This window comes from Periophthalmus magnuspinnatus, chromosome 2, assembly GCF_009829125.3.
Source record: "Periophthalmus magnuspinnatus isolate fPerMag1 chromosome 2, fPerMag1.2.pri, whole genome shotgun sequence".
Lineage (NCBI taxonomy): Eukaryota > Metazoa > Chordata > Actinopteri > Gobiiformes > Gobiidae > Periophthalmus > Periophthalmus magnuspinnatus.
In genome coordinates, this window is record NC_047127.1 from 16,796,199 (window position 1) to 16,811,060 (window position 14,862).

At 37.8% G+C, this 14,862-nt stretch overlaps 1 protein-coding gene across 3 annotated transcripts; it reads left to right on the forward strand.

Annotated features, from left to right (window-relative positions):
- The first annotated feature begins 17 nt into the window (after window positions 1–17).
- nhej1 (nonhomologous end-joining factor 1) lies at window positions 18–10,538 on the forward strand. 3 transcript variants are annotated; one of them, XM_055228005.1, is made up of 9 exons: window positions 18–53; window positions 960–1,025; window positions 1,937–2,143; window positions 2,634–2,861; window positions 3,265–3,403; window positions 4,262–4,320; window positions 8,283–8,475; window positions 9,080–9,162; window positions 10,255–10,538. In XM_055228005.1, the coding sequence occupies exons 3-9, from the start codon at window positions 1,958–1,960 to the stop codon at window positions 10,330–10,332; spliced, it is 966 nt and encodes a 321-aa protein (XP_055083980.1). In that variant the 5' UTR covers window positions 18–53; window positions 960–1,025; window positions 1,937–1,957; the 3' UTR covers window positions 10,333–10,538. The 3 variants fall into 3 exon arrangements, with proteins under 3 accessions (XP_055083980.1, XP_055083986.1, XP_033836161.1); XM_055228011.1 differs by having other exon boundaries at window positions 28–120; XM_033980270.2 differs by having other exon boundaries at window positions 32–53; window positions 924–1,025; window positions 10,255–10,411.
- Window positions 10,539–14,862: the final 4,324 nt, after the last annotated feature.

A 14,862-nucleotide genomic window follows, 5' to 3' on the forward strand; every position in this document is an offset into this window, starting at 1 on the left:
TGCTTTTCTTGTTCCTCGTCGGACCTTGCACAAGGAAGCGCCTGACCAGCCCCGTATGTAAACAAACCTTTCTCTGGAGAAAATTGTCTTATATTTAGTAAAAAACAAACGTCTAAATATGTAGGTTTATACTCGAGACACCGCATTAATAAATTCAGTTGTATAGCCATAAACCAGTTATTATTCATTTGAGAGTTACTGCAGTAAAAATAGATCTCCCTTAAAATCCGTGTGTGAATCAATGAGTCAAGCTTTAACATGAACACAAATATATATTTGTGAATAACCTTTATTCTAAAGGTTATTCTAAAGGTTATTCATTTTCTTTAGCACATTATGTTGCTGTAGTGAGGTTGTAAATGTAATTTTGGTGTGAATTAAACATCAAAATCACATTTTTGTCACCTTTGTAACCTTTCCTCTCAGTTTTTATTAAATAATAAAAACTTTATTAAATGTAGTAAAGCATATGTATTATTTTCATATTATGTATTGCTTAGTATTATTTATTAATGAATAATATGAATTAACATATTGGATTCATTTAAAATATAATACAATCCTATAATAGCCATTTTTTTCTAAGAAAACATGGAATAAAATGTCTGATCCAAGCACTGGACGTGACAATAGCAAAACAACAAAAAACAAAAACACACTTTTCACCACATAAAATCGAATGCTGCTCTAAGTCTTATACATGAGGTCACCCACATCTATCTAACACTAGTTCTTTACATTTCAAATACTTGTATATATGATCAGTAAAAATGATTATATTATTATCCAGATCAAACTAATTAATGAATCCTAATAGAAGACGGATGATCCAGATGTGTTTAAATAGTCGTGAGTGTTGAACAGTGCTAGTCCAGTCCCAGTCACTTCCTTTGACCTTTGTCTCATAAACTTTCTCTTTTTAGCTTCATTTCACCCTGATCCACTCTGTGTTTTCATAGACCCAAACTCTGTCATCATGAGGCTCTGACACCCAGAGTCCAGGTGACCAGCACGTTCCTCTGAAGGTGAGAAAGCCACAGCGCTAAAGAAGAAATTATCTGGAAAGTCTCGATAATTTAAGTCAGAATCTCTTCCCACTGAACTCACCACATACTTCTGTGTAAAGTTGTCTTTTTATAGATTTCAAACTTAAAGGGGAAAGTATACGTAAGATTTTTATACATGCACACATTTTACAAATAGGACCTAGAACTATAAATCAAAATTCAAATTTGCATATGAACTGAATAAATTGTATATAATTTGTAATTTTGTTTGTCCAACTAATAAAATATAAATACATGATCATATTTGACATTTTTAGAGTTCTATCATTTTAATAAATCTAGAAAATACTGAATATAAATATTGTAAATAATCTAATCCAGTGTAATAAATCAACTATGAAAATGTAACTTAAAGCTGCACTGTGTAACTTTTCTGATGGAGGGTCTGCCACTGGCTTCTCTGCATGGAAATGATGAATCCAGAACACACACTTCTTCAGTACTTTACGAAGATTCAAATGAACATGATAAACAGGGGGATTAGCCAATTGGGGGGAATCAGGCATGATTCGTCAGTATTGGAAAAACGTACAGGTAAATATCATAAGGGGACAAAAAGCATGGCAGATTTTTGTAGAGTCAGTGAATGAAGCACTAAATTCTATTAATCTGAGGAGAGATACATTTGATATTGTTTATAAATCAGAGGTGAACAAATGTGTCACTGAAACCCCCCCCCCCCAAAAAAACAATCACAGTTGACAAGACGCCAGAGAGTAGACTGTTTGTCCTGCTTTTACATGAAAATAACAAGCTCCATTCACCAGATGATTTAAGATAATAGTATCTTTATCTAGATTATCAATAGATATATGGCATCAATACTTTATATACATTTAGATTCTAATGTGTCTGTTGTCCCTCCTCAGCTCCTGCAGCCGGTCCCTAAAATGGCGTCCAGCGTGGGCCCCTCCTCACTGCTCCTCTCTCGTCCCTGGATTCCTGTTGACATTGGTGACTCACGGTTCCTCTGTAAAAGTTGGTTTGGTCGAATGCAGTATCATGTTTTCCTACTGGACGGAGAGTGTCTGTGGGAGGATCAAATGGAGGCAGAGGGAATTCAGACCCGAGCACAGGTGAGGAGGGTCAGCAGGGGTCATCAGAGGTCAACATGCCTGGTTTAGGTTAGTTAATTTTGGAGTTTTTGGCCCAAGTTTAGTCCTACTTTGGGCCAGGTTTAGACCCATCGAGATCTATTCTTTGTGGATCTGGTTTAGACCTGGTCCTTTTTTTTTTTTCAATAATCGATTAATCCAATTTGCCCTATTTAAAAGTGCACTATGTAACCTTTCCTGAAGAGGGTTTGCCACCTATTTGTTTCCAGGGAGATGTTGTTGCTTTGCCTAGAATATTATATTTATTCTTTATTTAACCAGGAATTTCCCACTGAGATTTTGAATTTATTTTCATACAACAGTAAACCAAGTCAGATCTGTGGAGAGGTTACAAAGTTACAGTTTGCACCTTTAGAACAATGAAGGATATAATATTTACAATATAAAGGCACTTTCCCTTGTATAGTTCATCATATTCCACATACCCTTCCATAACTTTTCTCTATTTCAGGAGTTGAACCGCCGTCTCCGCGCCTCCACGGAGTCCTTCTTCTCTCACTTGGTGTCCGTGGTGATACCATTTCTGACGGGAAGTAGGCATGGCCATGGTACAGGAAGCGGTCCTGATCATGTGACCCTGCATCGAGCAGAGAATCACATGACTCTGAGGCTGAAGAGTGAACTGGCTGGACTCCCCTTCTACTGGGAGTTCCACTGCTGCCCGGCCCCGGTGTCTGCTGTAAGGCCCGGCTTAGACCCGGTTTAGACCTGGTTTAGAACCGGTTTAGACCCGGTTTAGACTTTTTTTAGAGCCTGGGTTATAGCTGGATTAGAATTTGTTTAGTCCTGGTTTAGTCCTGGTTTAGTCCTGGTTTATTCCTGGTTTAGTTCTAGTTTAGTCCTGGTTGGTTTAGTCCAGGTTTAGTCCTTGTTTAGTCCTGGTTAAATCCTGGGTTAGTCCTGGTTTAGTCCTAGTTTAGTCCTGGTTTAGTCCTGGTTTAGTCCTGGCTTAGTCCTGGCTTTAGTCCTGGTTTAGTCCTGGCTTTAGTCCTGGTTTAGTCCTGATTTAGTCCTGGTTTAGTCCAGATTTAGTCCTTGGTTTAGCCTTAGCAGAGCACAGTAAATGTTTCTTCTTGTCCCAGGTGTGTGGGCAGCTGGTGCGCCCCCTCCTGGTGATGGGTGGGGCATTGCAGAGGCAGGTGGACATCTTGTTTAAACTGCTCCAAAGGAAAGACGCAGAGATCCAGGACTATCGAGAGAACGGGGCCCAGCTCACCCGAGGTACACCCACCACAGAGCACAGAATCTGGGTCAAAATTAAACTCCCCCGACATTCAGGATAATAGAACTGCAGAAATGTAATGTGCCATCTACTTTTGGATAGTAAAGCCAAAGTTAAATCTGTCAACTGGACAAAAAGTAGGAGTGAAGACACTTGTCTGCTCATCCAAGCTGCTTCTTCAGTTCTGGTCAGACATAAGGCAGTGTCCAGCAGTAATCGGACCAGAACTGAAGAAGCAGCTTGCATGAGCAGCCAAACGTCTTCACTCCTACTTTTTGAAAAACATTCTTACTGTGAGCCGGCTCACCTCTCCACAGGTCTGACCTATAACTTGGCTTGGTGGCGTTTCCTACTTTTCGCTATGGAGATATGCTTTTGGTGCTCTTCACCAGAAAGTTACATAGTGCATCTTTAAAGGCCCTGTACTGGATTTGGTCCCATGTGTGTCCTGCTCCAGTACAGACATGTTCATGAGCTCATGAGGTCAAAATAAGCCCACTGTGAATTGTGTGCATCTAAATGTAAAGAGTTTGAGAATCAGGAAGTGCGTATTAGCCTGCTAGTTCACAGCAAAACTCTGCTCTGGTCTCCCAAAGCTGTGAAAAGTTGTGCTTATAAACTCATCGTGGTGAATGATTAGGAGCGTTGCAGAGTGTTTAAAATAAACTAGTTCTGTTTTTCACATTTTTAAGACGATGAAAATCAGGTGCAGTGCCTTTAACTTACAAAGAATATATACATTGTCTTGATTAGCACATACTATTTTATTTATGTAATATCTTTACAAAATACATTTCTGTTAATAATGCCAAAAGCATGTTGTGTGTTTGATGCTTTTTGTTTGATTTTTTTCTCAGAACGACTGCAGACCGAACCGTTCCAAGAGGAGGTTTTCAGACAGGACTTCATGACAAAGGTCTGTTAATTTTTTATATATATATTTTGTAAACTTTTGGTCAAATACTGCTTTCAAGTTTAAACATGTGACAAATCAGGTTTAATGTTGTTTATTTGAATAGATTATTGTGGTATCAGACTTAAAGTTGCTGTACATAATTTTCACTCACCTTATGCATTCAGATGCATCCTAATTACTCACTACAATGTAGTTCATAAGCACTTTTCACAACTTTGAGAGACCAGACTGTGTAATCACGTTTATATAAAAGATATAAATGTGTTGTTTGTTTGTGTGTAAGTGTAAGCTCAGGGTTTTCCAGACGCCCAAAGATGAAAGGTTTAGTTTGAGTCACAGAGAAATTCCTCACATGGATCCGAAATGCCCCTGTCTCATAATACACTCCACACTCACTGGATTTAGTCCTGGTTTAGTCCTGGTTTGGTTCTGGTTTACTCCCTGGTTTAAGCCTTGTGTAGTCCTTGTGTAGTCCTGAGTTAGTCACAGGTTCAGGCTTGGTTCAGTCCTAGTTCAGTCCTGCCGTAGTCCTGCTTTATTCCCTGCTTTAGTCCCTGGTTTATTCCTGGTTTAGTCCTGGTTTAGTCCTGTTTTAATCTTGTTTTAGTACTGCTTTAGTACTGGTTTAGTACTGTTTAGCCCTGTTTTAATCCTGTTTTAGTACTGCTTTAGTCCTGCTTTAATCCTGATTTAGTCCTGGTTTAGTACTGTTTTAGTCCTTGTTTAGTCCTGCTTTAGTCCCTGGTTTAGTCCCTGGTTTAGTCCTGTTTTAGTACTGCTTTAGTCCTGCCGTAATCCTGATTTAGTCCTGGTTTAGTACTGTTTTAGTCCTGTTTTAGTACTGGTTTAGTCCTGGTTTAGTCCTATTTTAGTACTGCTTTACTACTGCTTTAGTACTGGTTTAGTCCTGCTTTAGTCCCTGGTTTAGTCCTGTTTTAGTCCCTGGTTTAGTCCCTGCTTTAGGTCTGGTTTAGTCTGCGCTTTAGTCCTGGTTTAGTCCTGGTTTAGTCCTGCTTTAGTCCCTGCTTTAGTCTCTGTTTAGTCCCTGCTTCAGTCCTGTTTTAGTCCCTGGTTTAGTCCTGTTTTAGTCCCTGGTTTAGTCCCTGCTTTAGGTCTGGTTTAGTCTGTGCTTTAGTCCTGGTTTAGTCCTGGTTTAGTCCTGATTTAGTCCTGGTTTAGTCCCCGGTTTAGTCCTCGGTTTAGTCCTCGGTTTAGTCCCTGGTTTAGTTCTGGTTTAGTTTGTGTTTTAGTACTGCTTTAGTACTGGTTTAGTCCTGGTTTAGTCCCTGGTTTAGTCCCTGGTTTTGGTCCCTGGTTTTGGTCTGGTTTAGTCTGTGCTTTAGTCCTGGTTTAGTCCTGATTTAGTCCTGATTTAGTCCCCGGTTTAGTCCTCAGTTTAGTCCTGGTTTAGTCCCTGGTTTAGTTCTGGTTTAGTTTGTGTTTTAGTACTGCTTTAGTACTGGTTTAGCCCTGGTTTAGTCCCTGGTTTAGTCCCTGTTTTAGTCCTGGTTTAGTCCCTGGTTTAGTCCCTGGTTTAGTCCCTGGTTTAGTCCCTGGTTTAGTCCCTGTTTAAGTCCTGTTTAAGTCCTGTTTAAGTCCTGATTTAGTCCTGGTTTAGTAGTGCTTTAGTATGGCTTTAGTCCTGGTTTAGTCCCTGGTTTAGCCCCTGGTTTAGTCCCTGGTTTAGTCCCTGTTTAAGTCCTGTTTAAGTCCTGTTTAAGTCCTGATTTAGTCCTGGTTTAGTAGTGCTTTAGTATGGCTTTAGTCCTGGTTTAGTCCTGGTTCAGCCCTTCTCTGAGTTGTAGATGATTCAGGTGTGAAGCTGTTTATTGTCTTGGTGCAGTTTTTCTGTGGGACCACTCTCTGTTTGTGTCTGTTACGATGACAACTGTCTCCATGACACCCGCCTCCACCCACCTCCACCCACCTCCACCCTCATCTCTCATATTTGGTCATTTTAAAGGTCCAATATAATTCATGCTTTTTCAGATACTTCTGGGAAAGATGCTGCCCTGTTGGTCAGGTCAGAGTTCTATGGTGGAATTTGCTGTTTAACTGTAAGATTGTAGATTTATTGACCTGGTTTATAGTTAATATCTTTGTAAATATTGCACCTGAAAATGAGCATGAAATGAAAATGTTTTCTCTGCCAGTGTAAATAAACCAAAGTCAAATGATTTTTTCATAACAGCTTCAGAAGTGGAGCCATTATTCAGCCCCAAAGACGTGATTGTTGTCAGTCGAAAGGACTTTATACCATAAGATTAATATGATGAGTTTGTGGAGCAGATCCTAAATTAATAATGAGAAGCTTCAACATTTGTGCAGCACAAGTTTGGAGATTTCTTTCAAAAACAGTGAATGTTCCATAGAGTTAAGGACGTAACCTTTACTCTTGCGAAGATGGCAGCTTGAGGTCACTTGAGCAGAAACTAAAATGGCCGATGGTAAATACAATGTTTATGGTTTAAAACGGGGATGAAGGAGACGAGAAGTGAGGCATGAGACACCGAGGCACCAGAACAACCACAGGTAAAACCCCCTCAGGCTAAAAGTGGACCTGCTTAAATACACATCACAACTCTATCAACGAGGAGGACTCTAACCCACAACCTCCTGACTGAGACCAGGACACAGGATAACCACTCTACCACAGTCACACAGGGAGAACATGCACACTCCACTCACATCAGGAGTCTAACCCACAACCTCCTGGTGAGAGGGAGGACTCTTGTCATCCTGCTCTCAGATTCCACGGACCAGTGAGAGAAACACTCATCTGATCAGATGGGTGGAGTAGTTTCTCTTTAGCAGCTCAAAAAAAAGGGTTTGTTTCTCCTCTGACATTAAATCTGATTCAGATTCTGTCAGTAACATTACTTCTGTCACTGAACCTCTTGATTATTTTGAACCATGTTATAATGCTGTTTTATAATGCATAAAACGGACCTGGAGTTGTGTTTTTCTCATGGTGAAGTCTCTGGTTTATCCCTGGTTTAGTCCCGGTTCAGTCCTGGTTTAGTCCTGCTTCAGTCCTGCTTTAGTCCTGGTTCAGCCCTGGTTTAGTCCTGGTTTAGTCCTGGTTTAGTCCTGGTTCAGTCCTGGTTCAGTCCTGGTTTAGCCCTGGTTTGGCCCTGGTTTAGTCCTGGTTTAGTCCTAGTTTAGCCTTGGTTTAGTCCTGGTTTAGTCCTAGTTTAGTCATATAATGGCATCTTGTGTTCCTAAAGCAAACGTACATTTATTTTTACAACATCTTAAACAAGCAGAAAAAAACAGAAATGCAGCAAAGGCTCTGGGGACTCGACCGCAAAGGAGGAAAATATTTGAACTGCTAATTCAGAGGGGAAGGGGTGAAAAGGGGGAGTGAAGAAGGAGATATGGGGGATGAAGAGGAGAAGAGAAGAGAAGGAGGTGTTGAGGTTTCTACATTTAACTGAGCCACGTTAACACTGTGCTTTATAGCTACAAACATGTGCATATGTACCGGTCTATATCAGGAATAAACCAAGAGTTAACCAACATTAAACCAAACAAGGATTCAACCTGGCCAACTCTGATCTTACCCTGAACTCTTCCACAGCCACAGGTCTAACCCTGGACTGTTCCATAGCCACAGGTCTAACCCAGGACTCTCCTACAGCCACAGGTCTAACCCAGGACTCTCCTACAGTCACAGGTCTAACCCAGGACTCTCCTACAGCCACAGGTCTAACCCAGCACTCTTCTACAGTCACAGGTCTAACCCTGAACTCTTCTACAGCCACAGGTCTAACCCAGCACTCTTCTACAGACACAGGTCTAACCCTGGACTCTTCTACAGCCACAGGTCTAACCCAGGACTCTCCTACAGTCACAGGCCTAACCCTGGACTCTTCTACAGCCACAAACTGTTTTACTGTTACAGCATCTGTGTCCATGACTATACATTTACAAATCCATTTAAATGTGGCTTTTCGTCTCAGGTGCTGCCTTTGCTTCTGGACCAGGATTCTTCTTTGAACTTCAGCTCAGATCTCTCGGACCTGTTCTCCTGCATCGTGTCCCAACTCAATCCAACCAAACGCAAACGCCAGAACTCAGGACAGGAGGAAGAGGAGGGAGAGAAGGGAGATGGACCTCTTGTCGAGGAAGAGGAGAAGACTGGACAAATGAAAGGTTTGGATGAGGGCTGGAACATTTCGGATAAAAAAAACTTGTGGGATTCAGTTTTAAACCCTATCCAGGAGGGTAATCATGTGAGAAAATCTGAACTTTAAACTACTTAATTTCAATTCTGTTCAATTTCATCATTTCATCAGATGATTTTTGTAAAGCCCAAAATCACAACAGCAGTCACCTCTTACAACTGAACAAGATCATTGATTTAACCAACAGAAAGTTAGAAAATCAACCATGAAACGAACATGGTTCATTTCATGGTTGAAACAAGGGCCCCCTGTCCTTAGGCCCTCCTTTTCTGCAAAGAAAAAAAAAACAAACAGTGGGGAAAAAGAAAAACCTCGAGGAGAACCACAGTGTAGGAGAGATCCACTCCCATGGACGGACAGAGCCACTCAACTAAGAGTCAGAGCCACTTAACTAAAGGCCAGAGCCACTTCGGTCATCCAGGTGAGGGAAGGGAGAGTCTAGGTCCATGGAGCAGGATCAGGGTTTATCCAGGGCCACCAATCACATTTTGAACATGTTTGTAGAAGTGACATTATTTTAACAGATCAAACTGGATGGAAATGTAATGTTATTTTTTTTATTCTTTTTTTAGAAGATGGAAATGCAGGCATTGAACCCAGCCAAAATGAGACACAAACTCCAGTGAAAAAGACTGCATTACCCATAATGCAACAGGTGTGCCCAAACCACACACCTCACCCAGGCAAACACTAAATACGTATAGTGATAATATTGTTTTCAATAAGAAAACAATAAAAAAGCAGCAGAAATATTTTTAAAGGTGCCCTATGTAACTTCTGCTAGAGGGTCCATCACCTACTTGTTTTCAATAACTTCTCCATGGAGACAAAAAGGTGACTCTGACAGGCCCAAGGTACAAGTTACAGGTCAGAACTGTGGAAATCACAGCAAAAATATATTTCTGTAATAGAATAAATGCAAGATAAGTCTAATGCCATATTGTGGAACAATCCAGGCACTGACATCTTCCTGGAGAAAAGGCACTTGCCCAAACCTCCATCAGAAAAGTTACATTGTGAAATAAAAATGTGAAAATAAAATATGTTTTCGTGAGCTTTAAGTCATGTTCTAATGCTGTTCCTCCTCAAAAACAGACCTGGAGTTGCTTTTTGTTTCATTCACACATGCTTTATATAACACTTTATTATTAGTCTGTCTACATCTCCAAAGCTCAAAATGCTCAGTTCTCCCTTGTGATGTCATGAAGTGGTAGTTTTCAGCTCTGGAATTGCAAATCGACTGAACCATAGGTAAAAGGAGCTGTTAACTTGAAATATTCCAAATGATTCTAGTGAAGGTATATGGAGTGTAAAAATGCAGTGGAGCACTTCCTGTATCACCACATGATGACATCACAAGGTGGAACAAATGTTTTCAGTTTAAGAGAATAACTCAGCCTAAATCTGCAGGGTTTGTGTGTTAAACGTGTGAATGAAACGAAACACAACTCCAGGTCTGTTTGTGATGAGGAAACAACATTAGAACAGGAATATGGGCCCTTTAAAAAAATAAAACAAACTTGCTGCGTAATCTTACAAGACTAAAAGGTGACATTTCTCATTTCTTCGCTTGTGTGTTAGTTTTGTTAATTTTTTGTGCAAAATTTTAAATTCATAAGACATTTACAGGAAAAATTGGAAATGACAATAAAATAATAAGCAACAAAAATCATAATAAAATAATAAGCAGAGATTTCTCTGTTGTAATACTGTTGTAACGCCTGCGCTTGCTCCTCCTCTCCTCCAGGCGGCGGCGTCTCCTCTGAGGGCCACAGAACGACCTGCTCCTAAGCCAAAGAAGAAGAAAGTGGGTCTGTTCAGGTGAACATCGAGAACACACAAAATGAGGACTGTTTTTAAAGTTTGTTTTTAACTTACTTTTTAGGAATGAGGCAGTATAAAGGCTGTGACAAAGTGTTTTATATTTAGTGTTTTAGACACATTTTACATTTGAAATAAACGTCAATTTACTTTGGTGATTTTAATGTAGAAAGTAATAAATGTGTTAATAATGAATCATAACTCACCACCAAATGTCTTCTCTTGTCTTCTCAAAATGTGTCAAACTACTACTACTGCCACTGCTACTACTACTACTACTACTACTACTACAAATTTTTAAATGTTGGGCTACTAGGATCTGAGTCCGTTTTCTTCACAAACATTAAAAAAAAATAAAAAAATAAAAAAATATATATAATATAAAAAAATTATATATATATATAATATATAAAAATTATATATATATATAATATATATAAAAATTATATATATATATATATATATATATATATATATATATATATAAATTTTATATATATATATATATAAATTTTATATATATATATATATAATTTTTATATATATTATATATATATATATAATTTTTATATATTATATATATATATAATTTTTTTATATTATATATATTTTTTTATTTTTTTTGAAAAGGGAAGATATATAAATATACTAATAGTAACAGGAATGGGGTGGATTTTCTTTATGTAGCCACCTTCTCACATAGTCAGGTGAATATATTAGTTTAGGGAGGGGAACCCACCTTACGTGAGGTTTCAGCTTTTTTCCTTTCTTTTTCTTTGATGTTTTTCTTTTCTTTTGAGCTCATGGTGATACAGGGCGGGAGTTTTGGGATTTCCATATGTTATGATTACTATGTATTTTTATTGCATGTTAAAGAACAAACTGAAATAACATGACAACTTGCGTTAATATATGTACTTGGAATACTAAAGGTTTAAATGCCCCTATCAAATGTACAGCATGTTTAGATCACCTTTTAAGACACAGTGTTGACATCGCCTTTATACAAGAATTCCATTTGCAAAAGGCAGATGTTAATAGATTCTCAAATCAACACTATTTTATCGCTGCATCTTCTTCAGCAGAATCAAAAACCTGTGGAACATTGATAGTAATTAAACGTAATCTAAATTTAACAATTACAAATAGTTATGGCAGCTCTGATGGGCATATTGCATATATAAAGGCTAATATTTTAGGACGAGATTATGCCTTAATCTCAATATACGCACCAAACCATTATGATCAAAATTTTTATGGGAAAATAATAGAAATTTTATCAGGTTTACAAGAATATGCAGTAATTATTGGTGCTGATATGAATGCTGTATTAGATGTAACCCTTAATAGTTCATCTTGTCGCTCACAGTACGCACAAAAAATGGCATCTAATGCTTTTGGCAGCTTGTTATCTGATTTTTCTTTACAAGATTTATATCGTTTATCTAACCCAAATTTAAGACAATATACCTTTTTCTCAAATAGACATAAAACGTATTCTAGAATAGATTATTTATTAGCTAATCCTTCTGCCTTTATAAAAATACACAAGGTTCATATCATTCCAAATGGCCTATCTGACCATTCAATGGTCATTGCCAAATTGTCTCCAAACAATATTCCATTAAGAGCCACTAGATGGCGTCTCAATATCAATTTACTTAAAAACTTAGATTATTGTGATTACATAAGAACACAAATAAAAAAAAAAATTAATTTTTAATTCAGCCCCTGAAGTTGACCCACGGACATTATGGTACGCTCTTAAGGGTTGCAGTCGTAATGCTACGATTTCTTACTCACCACATATTAATAAGATAAAGTTAGAGAAAATTAAACGATATGAGCACATTTTACAAGTATTAGAACAAAAACAACATCGAGTGGGATTCTCTGATAACAGAGCAGAAATTATTGAGGTTGTTAAATTAAAGTTATACACACTTCTTCGAGCCAGAGCTGAATTTGACATTCATAGAGTTAGACAAAACCATTACCGGTATTTTAACGGTACCAGAAATAATTCACTTCTTGCCATAAAATTAAATAAATCCACAAAACACAGTAATATAACCACTATTAAAGCAAACAATGAAACATTAACAAATCCTAAAGATATAAATAATGAGTTTTACTCTTTTTTATCAAACACTATATTCATCCACAATTGAGTTAAATAAAGCAGGATGTAAAAAAATCCTACATGACTTAAGATTAACTTCATTATCTCAAGAAGAAAGTACAAATCTTAATAGTAAAATTTCATTGAATGAGCTTCATGCTGCTCTAAATAGCATGAAACAAGGTAAATCCCCAGGTTGGGACGGTATCCCTCCAGAATTTTATCTTACATTTTGGAATGATTTAGGACTTTTGTTCTTAAAATGATTTGGACCTCAATTGAGAAAGGTTCCTTCATTAATGATGCGAATCAAGCAATAATTACTCTTTTACCTAAACCAAATAAAGATCAAACTCTATGTAGTAATTATAGGCCTTTATCACTTCTTAATACTGATGTTAAAGTTTATGCCCGAATCCTGGCTCATCGCATTGACCCATACATGTCAAAATTGATTAATTGTGACCAAACTGGTTTTATCAAAAATCGATTGGCATTTGATAACATAAGACGATTACTTAATATTATCCACGCCGCCACTGATATCCCATCTGACTGTGTTATTTTATCTCTTGGTGCTGAAAAAGCTTTTGATCAGCTTGAATGGGAGTATCTCTGGATGGTTATGGATCATTTTAAACTGGGACATACTTTCATCAATATGGTAAAATTACTATACACGGATCCTTCAGCTGTGGTGATAAGTGGAAGTATTACGTCATCTTCTCTTCGTATATCAAGATCATGTCGTCAAGGGTGCCCTTTAAGTCCTTTTCTTTTTGCCTTGTCTTTAGAACCCTTAGCTCAAAAAATAAGACAAAATAACTTTATCTCTCCTATAAGTTTTAATAATACTAATCATTACATCTCTCTATATTGTGACGATATTTTATTATATATAGATAAAGCATCAACCTCTATCCCACATATACTTGAGACATTTAAAGAGTTTGGTTCACATTCTGGATATAAGATAAATTGGTTAAAATCGGCTTTACTTCCTCTTAATTCATATTCCAACCTTGTATCACTTCGTCTATAATTCCGAGAGTAGAGCATTTCAAATATTTGGGTGTGGAAATCAGAAGACTTTTATTGCCATAGTCTGTGAACACAGTTCACAAACTAGGAACTTGCTTCGGTGAAAAAGTGCAACATAAACACACTGAATAAATACAAATACAAATTAAAACTGCAAGCAGTGATAAAGGCCCTCGCCACCCCTTGCGACCGCGGGGTACACGCCACCGCGGAGATCCTGCCTTTCGTTCCCCATTACATCGCCCCTCCCCCCAAAATCAGCGACTGAGTAATACTACTCCATTCATTCCAATGAGACCATTTATGATATTGTCACGCCTGCACGGTTGGAAATAGAGGTATGTCTTCATTGGCTTTTTTGTTCAGTATGGCAATTGGGATGACCATGCCAAATTTCAAATGTTTGTGACAAAGTAATTTTTTTATGTGCCATTTAAAATTTTCAAGGTGGCGCTGTGGAGCAATGTAATATTTGACATATGTAAATTGCATATCTATGCACTCAGAACAAGATTTTGAACAAAACGTATATTAATGCCGGGATATAAGACACTGCATGTTTGATTTACAGGTCATTTAAAACTTAAAAAAAGGTATTTTTTCTTTGCAGGCTGGCCACACCCACATTTTATTACTTAGAAAATTCCAAAAGAGTTGCTTATAATCCCACATGGGTCTAGTTCATTTTGACCAATTTGCACATTTTGTGAATGAAAATCTGAGGCGCAAAAAATCCAAATGTGAGAGGTAAAATTTTGAAAAAATGTGGTTGCGCCCACAATGGCCGACTTCCTTTAGGGTTTAGGGTGGGGTCATAATATAATTTTTTACTTGTCTTGACATGTTCTATGTTTGTACCATATTTCATTTGTCTACGATGAAAAAGGTCTCTCATTGCCGCAATGTATTTCAAATTTTGAGGTGGCGCTATTGAGTCATTTTCATACGTTAATTTTTTTGAACATTAAAATAAATTTTTTTTCACCAATCTTGAATTTTGGGTCCAATAAAATTGACTTTTCGTTAACGTTCAGGGGGTCAAAAGTGGATTCAAAGTCGCGACCAAAATAAGAATAATAATAATAATGGAAACGCATTTTCCACCCATTTTTTTTCTTCTCCTAAACCATAACAGCTACAGTCATGTGACTTTCTCACATTGTGCCCCATCACAAATAAGGCCCCTGTGAATTTTTTCACACGTTCACGACAAATCGATTGTCTTCTACGAATTTTTGAAAATGAAATTTGAAGAGGGCGCTAGAGAATCATTTTTGTGAGAGAGTGCCTTGATTTGCATACCGTTGCGTTCAGCTCACAAATGTGCATAAACGCTGTATTAGCGTTTTCCCAACAAAAAATGTGTGAAAG

Excerpts from the sequence above, each read along its gene's own strand:
- nhej1 (XM_055228005.1), top strand. The coding sequence starts at position 1,958 with ATGGCGTCCAGCGTGGGCCCCTCCTCACTGCTCCTCTCTCGTCCCTGG. Across the intron at positions 2,862-3,264 it reads GCCCGGCCCCGGTGTCTGCT|GTGTGTGGGCAGCTGGTGCG; the intron begins GTAAGGCCCGGC and ends TTCTTGTCCCAG. Across the intron at positions 9,163-10,254 it reads CATTACCCATAATGCAACAG|GCGGCGGCGTCTCCTCTGAG; the intron begins GTGTGCCCAAAC and ends CCTCTCCTCCAG.